Raw genomic sequence first — 12,682 nt, 5'->3', positions numbered from 1 at the left:
GGATCGTATCTCTTAGACCTTTTATCAAACACAAGGTTAAACCCGAGTTCATAGCTATTAAAATCATGGCGCTTACACCTTTGGACACAAGTTGATAAAAACTAAATGAAAGCCTCTTAAATCAATAAGGTTTGATTCTGGTTTGATGATGAACAAATAAAAAAAGAAACACGATCTTCATAAACTAAGATTGGACATCCACATGCATGAACTTAGAAAAGAATGTTGGGTTTATAAAAAAGGAAATTGGTTGCAGAGAGACAACAATAATCAAACCTGAATCCAATTCTAAAAGCATATACATAGTTTTTAATCCAAAACCTTAACATAATATATTTATAAATCTTTCGTCCTTACAGGATGTTTCACTTTCTCATTTCTAATCGAGACTTAGATTTACATTTTAATTTCAAAGAAAATTTATAATATTTTGTGATTATTATACTAAACACGCTTAAATGTAAAACATGCACTAGAACATAAATAACTTTATATATGATGGATAAAATTAATCTATTATAACATGTGGATTGGTTCAATAGTTATAATAGATATGCATTTTTTAATAACTATTCATAAAAAAAACTCAGATAGTAAATATAAATTTGGGGATGGAAGGAATTTGCTATAGTTATATCTTGTTATTTGGTTATTATTTCATTGCTTAATGGTAATAATTTGAAATATTTTTTCATTTGTGTTTGAAGAAAATTAAAACAGATTTCAAAATTCAACCGTAATATACTTTGTAACAAGATTGAGAAATAAGATGATAATAGATAAAAATTATCAATATATAAGAAAAAAATAGAATAGATTATAGCGGTATTTCATTTAAAAGAATTAGGAAAAAGGAAATAGAATCTGGCTTTTTATTACACGAGAATCTAATTTAGTTATAAATATTTTTTTAATGAAAAGTGTTACTTAGAAATAGGTCAAAGTGAGAAAATTATGAAGTTTGTGATTTCTTTCTCAATTTCCCTTCCATTCGTCCTTTTTCTTTAAACCTTGATTCGAGATAGATAAATTAAAACGCAATTAAAACTTATTTTTATACTTAATTTAATATATTTGTAATGATTTGGTGGGACGTAATTAATATTATTTCCTCCTATTGAAGTCGAACTTTTTATTTTTTTTTTTAAATGATAGTATATATAGATATCTGAACTAGGTAGGATACATGTATGTAAAAAATATATGATAAATATAAAATTTGTATATTATTTGTGTTGGTTAAAAAGTGGATTTAAGTTTAATTCAATATATGAAATTATTGATTTAATTAGACTTAAAATTCATTTGTGTTTGTATATCTTTAAACTGTATTTGTATTTTTAAAAATAAGTAAGAATCAAAGTAAATAAAATATAATATTATACAAAATTCAATGTAAAAAAAAAAAACATTTTCTTATCATATGAATTTAGAGAATAATGACAAACTCAAATGAACTCATTCCAAAATGAATAGTTAATTACTTCCTAGTTACTAAAACCCTCGTTTAAAGTAGATAATTATTTTTACAAACATGTAAAGAAAATTCAAATTAGACTCGATTTTAAGCACGCAAATTTCACTATCTTTATTAATGTGTTGATATGTTAACACCTTTAAAAAGAGAGGTTTTACCGATTTCTTAAAAAAATTATCAAAAAAAATTATATGATCAATGAAAGTAGTTTTTACGAAACATGATTTGAATTTCAACTTAAACATAACAAAGAAGTTGTGCAAGTAAAACACAAATTTAAATGAAGTTGAGAGAAGAAGAGCACTTGCAAGAGTATTTTTTATCATACTATTTGTTAGAATTATTTAATATGATTCTCCAATGTTAAAAGAAGTATCTTCCGTTGATTTGATGTTGACTTTGTTAAGGAGGTGATGATTTTTCATATTCATATGGAGACATGGTAGATAATTTAAAGCCGAATAACGAAGATCTCTATAACTACAACTATGAGGAGAGATGATCAATCACCTTTCAAAAGAAAGTTCTCTTTCATATAATTTTAATTTAAGATTGTATGCATAATATTAAAAATGGTAGAAAAAATTATAAAATAAATAAATTAATGGTTTGTTGAGAGCCGTGGGATTGTGGAGTTAATCCCCTATTTCTGATAAATGAAATCCAACCACTGATGTTATTGATGAGGTGAGTGAGAGAATAACTGGTTTGAAATTGAGGGTTGGGTGGGACCCACCACTTCTTAACCACGCGTCACCATGAAATAATTATGTTCCAAATGCGTCACTGCTTCTTTCACTGTCCATTCACTTTCTTTTCGAACCCATTTCTAATATTTTTTACTACTTCTTTGCTTCAAATTTGAATTTTAAAAAACGTTCATTTCTGTTGTTTAATTTTCATTTTCATAAAGTTATTTACTTTCATTTCTCCAAAATTCATAACTGCTGTTTTTTTATTAAATAAATAATTTTTTTATTCTCATCGTAAAAAAATGTCTCTATTTGACCTTCATTCTTCAAAATTTAAAATAACTATTTTTGTTTTTTATTTTTAACCTTCGGTTTATAAATATCATCTTGTGTAAGAATTGAAAATAATAATAGTAACATGTCTGAATACAATACACATTAGACAGACACATAATTATTAAGTAATGGGTAATAGTATGATTAAAACTGATTTTAGCTTAAAAAATGAAAATCAACTATATGTATTTTATCGAAACTTAATTACTAACAGAAAAGGTAAAATTCAATTGTTTTACAGAAATTAAAAAGCACAGTTAAACTTAAAAATTTTAAATAAAAATGTTAAAATTGGACTATTTGAAAGAAAATTCATTAACTTTATGTAATTCTTGTATCTTACTTTCAAAATTGGACAACAAACATAAAAAAATGACTATATTATGACTGACTATATATATATATATATTAAATATAAGGACAAAAATTACGTGAAAATATAATTTCCGCCAAATTTACCACCCTCAGATTGCGTATTATCAATTCTAGAGTCAGGTTCATTTTTTAAAGCGTTGTTCCGTATTAGGTCAAACCAACCCAAACTTCGTACATCCCAATTCTGGCGTTTCATGTTCGTTCAGAAAACTCTGGTTCCCTCAATACCACAATCGGAACTCGCGATCTAAAATGTCCAAATTCAAACTTCCTAAATTTTGGAAATGTACTTTTTTCATATGCCATGATCTCAGTAATTTTATTATTTATTTCATTCACAAGTCTCGAGAATTTTTGGCACTTGCACCAAACTTAAACCAACCGGACTCTGACTATTAAAACCTTTCGAACAACCGCCCAGAAATCTGCAATTTAGTCACATGATTTCCAGAAGGATATGTTCAGCCTGATTTTCATTATGTTATCAATACGGAAACCAGATAAAAATAGCGAACAAAAACATAAGAAATCAAATTTTGACATGGCAGATCAGAATACATGATTGATGTCTCAAACAACAGAATCCTAAATCACCAAATAGAAGCGTAATGACGATCGACCACTTCACAGTTTTGAATGAACTATATCACACAGGAATAAAAACAAAAAAGAACGAACAGTACGGGTGCAGGGCAATGTAACGAAGCATATACCCTTTTACTCGAAACAATTACAGTCGTAACACCTTAAATTATCAATAATCCTCCGGTTCCTCCTCATCTTCCGCTCCTTCAGCCCCAACCTCTTCATAGTCCTTCTCAAGAGCAGCCAGATCCTCACGAGCCTCGGAGAACTCACCTTCCTCCATACCCTCGCCAACATACCAGTGCACAAAGGCCCTCTTGGCGTACATCAGATCAAACTTGTGATCAATGCGAGAGAACACCTCAGCAACCGCAGTGTTGTTGCTGATCATGCATACGGCGCGCTGCACCTTAGCAAGGTCACCACCAGGAACAACAGAAGGAGGTTGGTAGTTGATACCACACTTGAATCCAGTAGGACACCTATCACAACAACAACAACAAACATCAACTTCACATACCAACTTACAGTGTATTCAGATGGACATTTGCCAAATTGATCTGGCAAACATGACTGTGAAGTAAAATGATACATGCTCCAGTATTTTAATTCTGAACGCAAGTGACTGATTCAGAACATGCAAATTAAATACTGAATCCCGTGTCATAAAACTACCGATCCAAAGTAAAAAACCACAAAAAGTTGCTTCAATTTTGTATCCAGAATCACTACAAAACTGTAAAACAAAATCAAGTAAAACATGTGAACATTAAACACAATTATGTTAACTGGTATCTCAACATGATTTCAGATCACTCAATGCGAAAGCAAACATGAACGTACGGTGTCTGGTTTCACAAGAAAATGCGGTTTTTCTCAGATCAAGAATAAAAACTTGACTTATAAAATCTCAGTTTTTAAAAAACGTATCCAGTAAACATTTGTGAGTAAATCCAGATTGAAAGAAATTATACCAATCAACAAACTGCACAGTCCTCTTAGTCTTGATGGTAGCAACTGCAGCATTGACATCCTTGGGAACAACATCACCACGGTACATCAAGCAGCAAGCCATGTACTTCCCGTGTCTGGGATCACACTTGGCCATCATGCTGGCAGGCTCAAACACGGCATTGGTGATCTCGGGCACGGACAATTGCTCATGGTAGGCCTTGGCAGCAGAGATAACCGGAGCATAGGACGAGAGCATGAAATGGATGCGAGGGTAAGGCACAAGGTTGGTCTGGAACTCAGTGATGTCGACATTGATGGCGCCATCGAACCTGAGGGAGGTGGTCAAGGAAGAAATGATCTGAGAGATGAGGCGGTTCAGGTTGGTGTAAGTGGGTCTCTCGATATCCAGGGATCTCCTGCAGATGTCGTAGATGGCTTCATTGTCCAACAGGACAGCCACGTCGGTGTGCTCCAGGAGGGAGTGGGTGGAGAGGACGCTGTTGTAGGGTTCAACGACGGCGGTTGAAACCTGAGGGGAAGGATAAATGGTGAACCCCAGTTTAGACTTTTTGCCGTAGTCCACGGAGAGACGCTCCAACAGGAGGGATCCAAGACCGGAACCGGTTCCTCCGCCGACGGCATTGAAGACAAGGAAGCCCTGGAGACCGGTACAGTTGTCGGCGAGCTTGCGGACACGGTCGAGGCACAGATCTACGATCTCTTTGCCAACTGAAAGGGGCAAAATCAAAAATTAGGTTTAATTAAGAGAGTGAGAGTGTGACAGAGAGTGAGAGACGGATACCGGTGTAGTGGCCTCTGGCAAAGTTGTTGGCGGCATCTTCCTTGCCGGAGATGAGTTGTTCAGGGTGGAAGAGTTGGCGATAGGCGCCGCATCGGACTTCATCGATGACAGTGGGTTCAAGATCGACAAAGACAGCGCGCGGGACATGCTTGCCGGATCCGGTTTCACTGAAGAAGGTGTTGAAGGCGTCGTGTGCGACTCCGAAGGAGGTGTCACTGGGATGGAATAAAGGGAAAAATTGTTAGAATGCAGGAAATGTAGAGAAGCAGAAGAAGAAAAAAGAAAGAAAAGAGAAAGACCTTGGCATCATGCCATCGGGCTGAATGCCATGTTCGAGACAGTAGAGTTCCCAGCAAGAGTTTCCGACCTGGATCCCGGCCTGACCGATGTGAATGCTGATGATTTCTCTCATTTTGGGATTTGGATGGGGTGGTTTTGGGCTGCTGGGAAGAATGGGAAGAAGAAGAAAGAAGAGAGGGAGGGTTAGGGATTTGGGATTTGAGATTTGAGAAGGTGTGTGTGAGTATGTTTACAAATATGACCCTTAAAAATGGGATTTGATAAACGTTTAGAATCCGGGTCTCTTCACTCTCCGTTTGCCGCCAGCCTATCCGACCCCACTAACCTCGCATCCCATCCTTTCCGCATCTCATACATCACTGTACATGCCCTGTCCTAACCATTTTTTTTCTTTTTCTATATTTTACTTTTCCTATTCATTTTTCCCCTATTATCAAACTATTTTCTATAAAAATTAAATATCACTCATTTTAATACTTATATATTCTAGTGATACAATTACTTATTATGATATACTTATTTAAGCGTGGATTAGTAAGAGTGTTTAAAAATATTTTACATTACAAAAAATTGTTATATACTTAAGACTATTTAAAAGTAAACAAAACAATTTAATCAATAAAGTTCTTGTGATCATTGAAAATTTCAAGATATAAGATAATTTCACATTATATAAAAATAATGTAGACATCTCATCTTTTGATAAAATTAAATTACATTTAAAATTTAATATAAAAGTCATTCAAAATTTATTTTAATTATATATATCATTCAGTGGATCTATGCTATCATCAGCACGCTTAAAATATAAATATTTTTATCTTAGTAAAATTGTTCTTCATCAAATATGATCAGATGTAAATCTTAAATTCAACTTCAATTTTTTATAATTAAATTAGACTTAAAATCACTTTATTCAAAATAATCATTATAATTTTTTAAAAATAATATCAATTAATATGATATTTCATATTTTCTTCTCCAGTAGCCTCACAAAATTCTCTTTCAATATAATTTATCATCTAAAATATTTATCTAGTTTTAATTTGTTTATTTCTTGTCAATGGATTCAAGATAATTTAATGATTTTATTTTTTTAATTTTATGCAAAAAAAATTACTTTAAGTTAATCTAAATATTCGAAAGTTCCATACTAACCTAAATTAAAATTGTTTTCATATGCATCTTTCGTGTTAACTTTTAACTTTTTAATCAACACGGACTAAACCTACCATGGATCACAAAACATTAGTGAATACTAGTGATAAGTAATCAAGTGATAGAAAGAAAAAATAAACATGAAATGGCACTTAGATTTTCAATTACCATAATTTCCCCGTAAAAACAAGTTTAATGATATATTTTGTATACCATTTCATTGCTAAATAGTATCAACAAAGACTTTGTTCATGGATATTTTTCATAAAAGAATGACCATACTATTAATAACTTTTAATTAAAAAAAGTGTTGTATGATAAACTAAAAGGGAATATAAAGTTATACTAAGGAGTTAAGAAAGTTACAACGAGTATCATGATATTTTTTTAATATGATGAAGTTGATAACAATAACATCAAAAAGGACATTGTAAGACACTTGTATAAGATCTATTCCAAAAATATAAATAAATTATTTAAGTCAAACTATACATAAAAATGGTGAAATAAAATCCGAAATAATAAAACTCCTCGCTTGAAAAAGGCTAGTAAAATAACCAAAATGTCTAAAATTTTTTCTTAAAAAAAAATGTTGACATCCCACTAGGTTATAATTTCAACGAGATTTTCTACGATTTTCTTTAAAAAGAAGGAAAAAAAAAAAAGAGAAATGCAACATTATTTTCTGTTAATGTTGATTGACTGTAATAAAAATGCACAAAAGTCAAAATTTGTTGTTATAGAAAATTTGAAATGCGTCAAAGACTAATAGAACAGAAGTTTGAATTGAAAATCATCTTAAATGATATTTTGAAAAGATAGAAAATAATTGCAAGATCATATAAGACTTAGTATAAGTTAATTAGACAAAGGTACACGAAACTATGTACAAAATACTTATACTTAAATTGATTATTACTCAAACGGGTCATTAATCAAACTATTTATTATTTACATATATTGTTAGTCATTATAAATGTAGAGTAACTTGTTGGGCTCCTTTAGAAAAAAATTTAACTCATCAAGACAGATTGAGAAGTTAATTAAATTATATAAAGTAAAAGCAAAAAATAATGAGATAATGAATTTCACTTAATATATACTAGTGAAAATATATGTACCATATATGTTTACTTTTTTATGAAAAAAACAATAAAATTATTGTTATTATAATTATAAAAATAAAATATAAATAGTTTTTATAAAAGTAATTATTTTTGTTTAAAAAAAGTAATTATATAAAAGATAAAATGAAAAATAAACTCTATATATATATAAAGTGAAAAAGATAAAGTAAAAATATGTAAATATGTAGGGATAACAAGACGGGTCAATATAGCCTCGTTTGGCCTTTCAAAAACGGGTCGGTTTTGGCTGACCCGTTACTTAAGAACGAATTAAATTTTATAATCTAATTTGTCGAACTATTAACTTGTCGGGTTAGTAGACTAGTCAAGTTGTCTGAAACATGTTCATGTTGGGCTATTGGGTTGATGTTGGGTTGTTGTCAAGCTGATGTTGAATTATATTTCAATAATTTATCACTTATTTGAATAGAATATCTTGTTTGCATCAGAATTTTTGAAAATATATATCAAAAACATGTTCATACAAGTTTAGATTTATTTTTTAGTGATGTCGGATTGGTGGACTGACATGAAAGATGAGTTTCCTACATTTATGTTTTCTAATAATATTGAGTTACAAATTGATCTTCAATTAGACAAGACAAATTGTATCGACAAACTCATCATTGGACTTGACCATTTTTGTTATTGTTAGTCTTTCAAAAATGTTTTGAATAAATAACATAGAAAAAGGATAAAATTAAATAATTTTTTTGTGTGTAAATAAATATAAAAATATTGATGAAAGATTACATTAATACTATATATCAAACATGTAAACAAAAAATTGTAATTTCAAATATCCAATTAGTAATTTCAATGCTAAAAAAACGTTAAATAAGCCAGTTAAAGAATGAAAAATTATTTTAGCTTGAGAAAATGATTTTTTCTAGGTATAAAATTAATCAATGTATATATTATTTGATTTAAATAACATACTTAAACTCACAATTTATTTTTAGTTTTAAATATATTACCAATAGCGGTTATTATTACTTTTATGAATATTCTTACGTTTTAATTTAATAGTATTATATTTAAAAATAATATAATTTTTTATGTAATTTTGATATTACATTTACAAGTTAGATTGATTGGAATATAACTTTGTTTATTATATAACAAACAATAATATTATTTTCAAAGACAAAAATAACAGAATCGTGAATGTGTTTTTGCATAAAATTAATTATTATAATATTTAATGAATTCAAAAATAGAAATATATTAAATATACCTCGTGACTGAGTATTTTTTATGTATAATAAAATAATAAATATTAAATACATTTAATTTATAAGAAAAAAATATTATTCTTTTTAAAACGTACTAAAAGAGTTTATATTTATAAGGTATCGAAACTGTAAACAAAGGTAAAAATAAATTATATGTAAATATTTAGTCAAAGAAATTAATAAACACATTAGTTATAAATGATATTTTGAAGGATGAAATAATGTGGTAATTAAGTTGATTGATAAAAGAAAGAAGAAATAAAATATCAGGAATTTGTCCGTATATTAGATGGATGGATGGATGGATTGGTGGAGCAGGACGGCCATGTGCTGCCACCCACTTCCCACAATTATTAGCAGACAACCAAACAAAATAACAACACACCACACTCTTCACTTCTCTTCTCCTAATTAATATCTTTTATCTTTTCATATTATCAATACATTATTTAACTAATTAAACAAATCCAAATATTAAAAAATTTAATCAACTGCACATTTATAAAATCCAAAAAATTAAATTGCATCTTTTTTTACTGAAAAGCATCAAAATTACAAATTACACTAACAAAAGAGTCATTTGTATGATTTTATATGTAAAAAATTGATGCCTGAATATTCACGTCAAAATCACTTAAATGTGTAACCAATAACAACAAATGGCCCGTTAATTGTGTTGTGTTTGTAACCCCAACATACATACCAAAAAATAAATGCTTTCGCTCTTACTAGAAAAACTTTTTTTTTTCTTTTTCTCTAACATTTCATCTCTTTTAAATCTAATATCTTATTTTCATCTTTTTAGAATCACACATTCACAATAATTGAGAAGTTAAAGAGCAGTTCAGTTGGATTAAAATTTTAAATAGAGTAAATTTTTATTCATTTATAAATTCATTCTTCTTTTATTTTTATATTATTTTATTATCAATATTAGTGAATTCATTTTCTCAATTTATTTGACTGATACTAAAATTTTGTTATGATTAGATATATTATTTTAAATTCCTAAATAGCGAGTAATTTTATGTTTCAATATTGCAAACATTGAACTTAGGTTTTTTTGTGATGTCTGAGCACTTCCAGATTAAGACCGAGTACTTCTAGATAAAGATCGAGTTACGCAAATACTGAGTGAGTTCCAACAACAATGACCGAGTTCTTTTTCGCTAACCAGGAGATAACCAAATTGTTTTGAGTGTGAAAAGTAAAGATCAATCTCAGAAGATGATTCAATGATCTATTTGAGATTTTTTCCTCTGCATCACAATTCACAAGCTAGTTAAGAAATCATTCATTTCATTCACTTGTGTGTACATATTTAGACTTAAACAAAATAAAACTAATAGGCTTTTCTCACCTTTAGAACATCACTTTTTGAATCAAACTATTCCTTAAATCTCTATCCTCTCTAGAAAGATCTAATTATACAAACAAAACTCCAATTAAAAATCTAAGCATATCCTTATTATCACATAAATATAGATATTCACTTTGAATTATTTTGAGTCATATTGAACTATAGACTATATACAACTAAAAACAATTATTAACCTCAAAAGAGACAAAAAGTTTCTTAGTTTTTTGAATGGTAATAGAACTCTTCACTAGGATTATTTTTATGGTATTTTATCTTAAAAAAATGAAGGGGTTAGAATTAATAAAAAAAACTAAATGAGAATTTTATAAATAAATTTTAGAAAATAGTGAATTCTATAACATTAAATTTGAATAATATAAGTTCTATTTATAACTTTGACATTTTATCAATAAAATAATTGAAAGTCATTTTTTAAAAATTATCATAAAATATTTTCTAGATCTTTACCACATACATATTTTTTTAAGTAAATATAATTTTTCATAATTCTCATTTTTAAAGAATGCATTGTATTTTAAAAAATAACATACGAGTTAGCTTATGAAAAAAATAATAACGTATAGGCTTCTTTTTCTTTTAGCTTACATATGCGGATCCAAAAACAATACTTTAACACCCTTTCAAAAAACACACTCAATTAATAACTCCCTTTAATAATATAATAATATATATTAAAATTTTAAATTAGAAAATAAAATAAATATTATCATTTTAATTTGTAACTTAAATGTTTTTTTTATATCTTTGTGTCAATATATCACCCTTATACACTTTCATAAAATACGACTCGACTAAATATTTTATAATTTAATTTATGAACAAAACATGATTTTTTATAATAGTTCGAAACGAAATATATATTTACCTTTTTAACTTTTCATTCTTCATACATGTAATGACACACAAATAAGAAGGTTTGGGAAGGTATAAATTCACAGGATTAATTAGGGATTTTACTTAAAGATTTTGAGGATCCCTATCCCGAGGGCTTAAATTCTTTGATGATGTTTTTTTTTTAAAAATCTTAATTATTTTTGTTTTATTTGACTCTGTTCTTATTATACATTTACAGTAATTAAAATATGTCTATTTCTTTCTATTGTTGTTGACGGGAAAAATTCCTAGGATGTGATGTTTGTTGCATGCATGAATTGGAAGTTGAATGTTGCTTCAAAAGAGGTCAATTTGTTTTTGTAATGTTTGGGGCCATATGGTTCTACAAAACCTTAATCCATGTTAAAATAAATAAATGATAAAATTATTGAATATATAAACATGAAAATATTTATTTTTAGTATCGATTTTTCTCTTATTCGTTGTTTATGAAAATATATGTTAAATGTGATTTCTATTACTAACAATAGAAACAAATTTAAAAATAAAAAAATAAATAACATATATGTTTTGTAGACGAGAGACAAAAAAGACATCTCTTTTAACGATTAATAGTGAATATTTTTGCATCTCCATAAATTTAAAACATATTATTTAACCAAAATATTGAAATGGTATTTGCATTGTCTTAAATTTTAATTATTTGAGATGAAAATTTATTTTGTATTCTTTAAAGAGTTTTGTTTTCATTCAGCTGTTATTTTAAAAGTTTTAAGACAATATTAATTACTTTTCTGTCATTTGTTTTCTTATCTTTAATTTAACTTTCAATTAGCTTACATATACACATATTATACTGGAAGGATAAAATATAAAATTTTATAAATATTTTATTGAAGTTAAGACAAATTATTATATTTATTTCGATGTATTATTTTGGGTTGCAATTTAACTTGAAGTAATAATTGTCTTTGTGTTATACAGGGTCCTCAATGAACTAATCTATTGTGAAATTGCATGGCAAATTTGGTGTTGCACTATACCAATACATAATCAGTTTTTTGTTTTTGTTTTTTTTCTTTTTTGAACGTTCACATGTCACATATTATAAACATCACCAATATATTTTTTCATTGTTTTTTATTTATTAATTGGTATCCTTTAATATGAGGTCAGCTTTACTCAGATGTAAGCTTAAGAAATTTGAGTAGACAGAAAGACATGTTGAAGCAAGTTCTTGCTACTAAATCTAGATTTATTGGATGTAACTCCTCTTCTTTGAGTATTTAATATTGGTGGTAATGTGTATCCATCAATCTCATTTTAGCTTGTTCTGTTTGGTATTTGGTTTGTAAAAAATAACTCGGTAGGTTAAACTAAGTAAAATTGGTAAGTAATTATGTATGGTCTTCTTTAAATAGGTGTA

At 28.3% G+C, this 12,682-nt stretch overlaps 1 protein-coding gene across 1 annotated transcript; it reads right to left on the bottom strand.

The window, feature by feature from the left end:
- Positions 1–3,387: 3,387 nt before the first annotated feature.
- Positions 3,388–5,741, bottom strand: LOC124823203 (tubulin alpha-5 chain). Its single transcript, XM_047295373.2, has 4 exons — positions 5,521–5,741; positions 5,222–5,436; positions 4,440–5,148; positions 3,388–3,947 (listed from the first exon to the last, which is right to left on the bottom strand). The coding sequence occupies exons 1-4, from the start codon at positions 5,631–5,633 to the stop codon at positions 3,635–3,637; spliced, it is 1,350 nt and encodes a 449-aa protein (XP_047151329.1). The 5' UTR covers positions 5,634–5,741; the 3' UTR covers positions 3,388–3,634.
- Between the last annotated feature and the right edge of the window lie 6,941 nt (positions 5,742–12,682).

The sequence above is a fragment of the Vigna umbellata genome, chromosome 1 (genome assembly GCF_029865625.1).
Source record: "Vigna umbellata cultivar VRB3 chromosome 1, Vumbellata_1.0, whole genome shotgun sequence".
NCBI lineage: Eukaryota > Viridiplantae > Streptophyta > Magnoliopsida > Fabales > Fabaceae > Vigna > Vigna umbellata.
Note: the sequence above shows the minus strand (reverse complement) of the source record. Positions and strands in the feature narration are given on the sequence as shown.

Coding starts and splice junctions, on each gene's coding strand:
- LOC124823203 (XM_047295373.2), bottom strand. CDS start 5,633: ATGAGAGAAATCATCAGCATTCACATCGGTCAGGCCGGGATCCAGGTC. Junction 5,149..5,221: donor TGCCAGAGGCCACTACACCG/GTATCCGTCTCT, acceptor TGCCCCTTTCAG/TTGGCAAAGAGATCGTAGAT. Junction 3,948..4,439: donor ACTGTGCAGTTTGTTGATTG/GTATAATTTCTT, acceptor TTGTTGTGATAG/GTGTCCTACTGGATTCAAGT.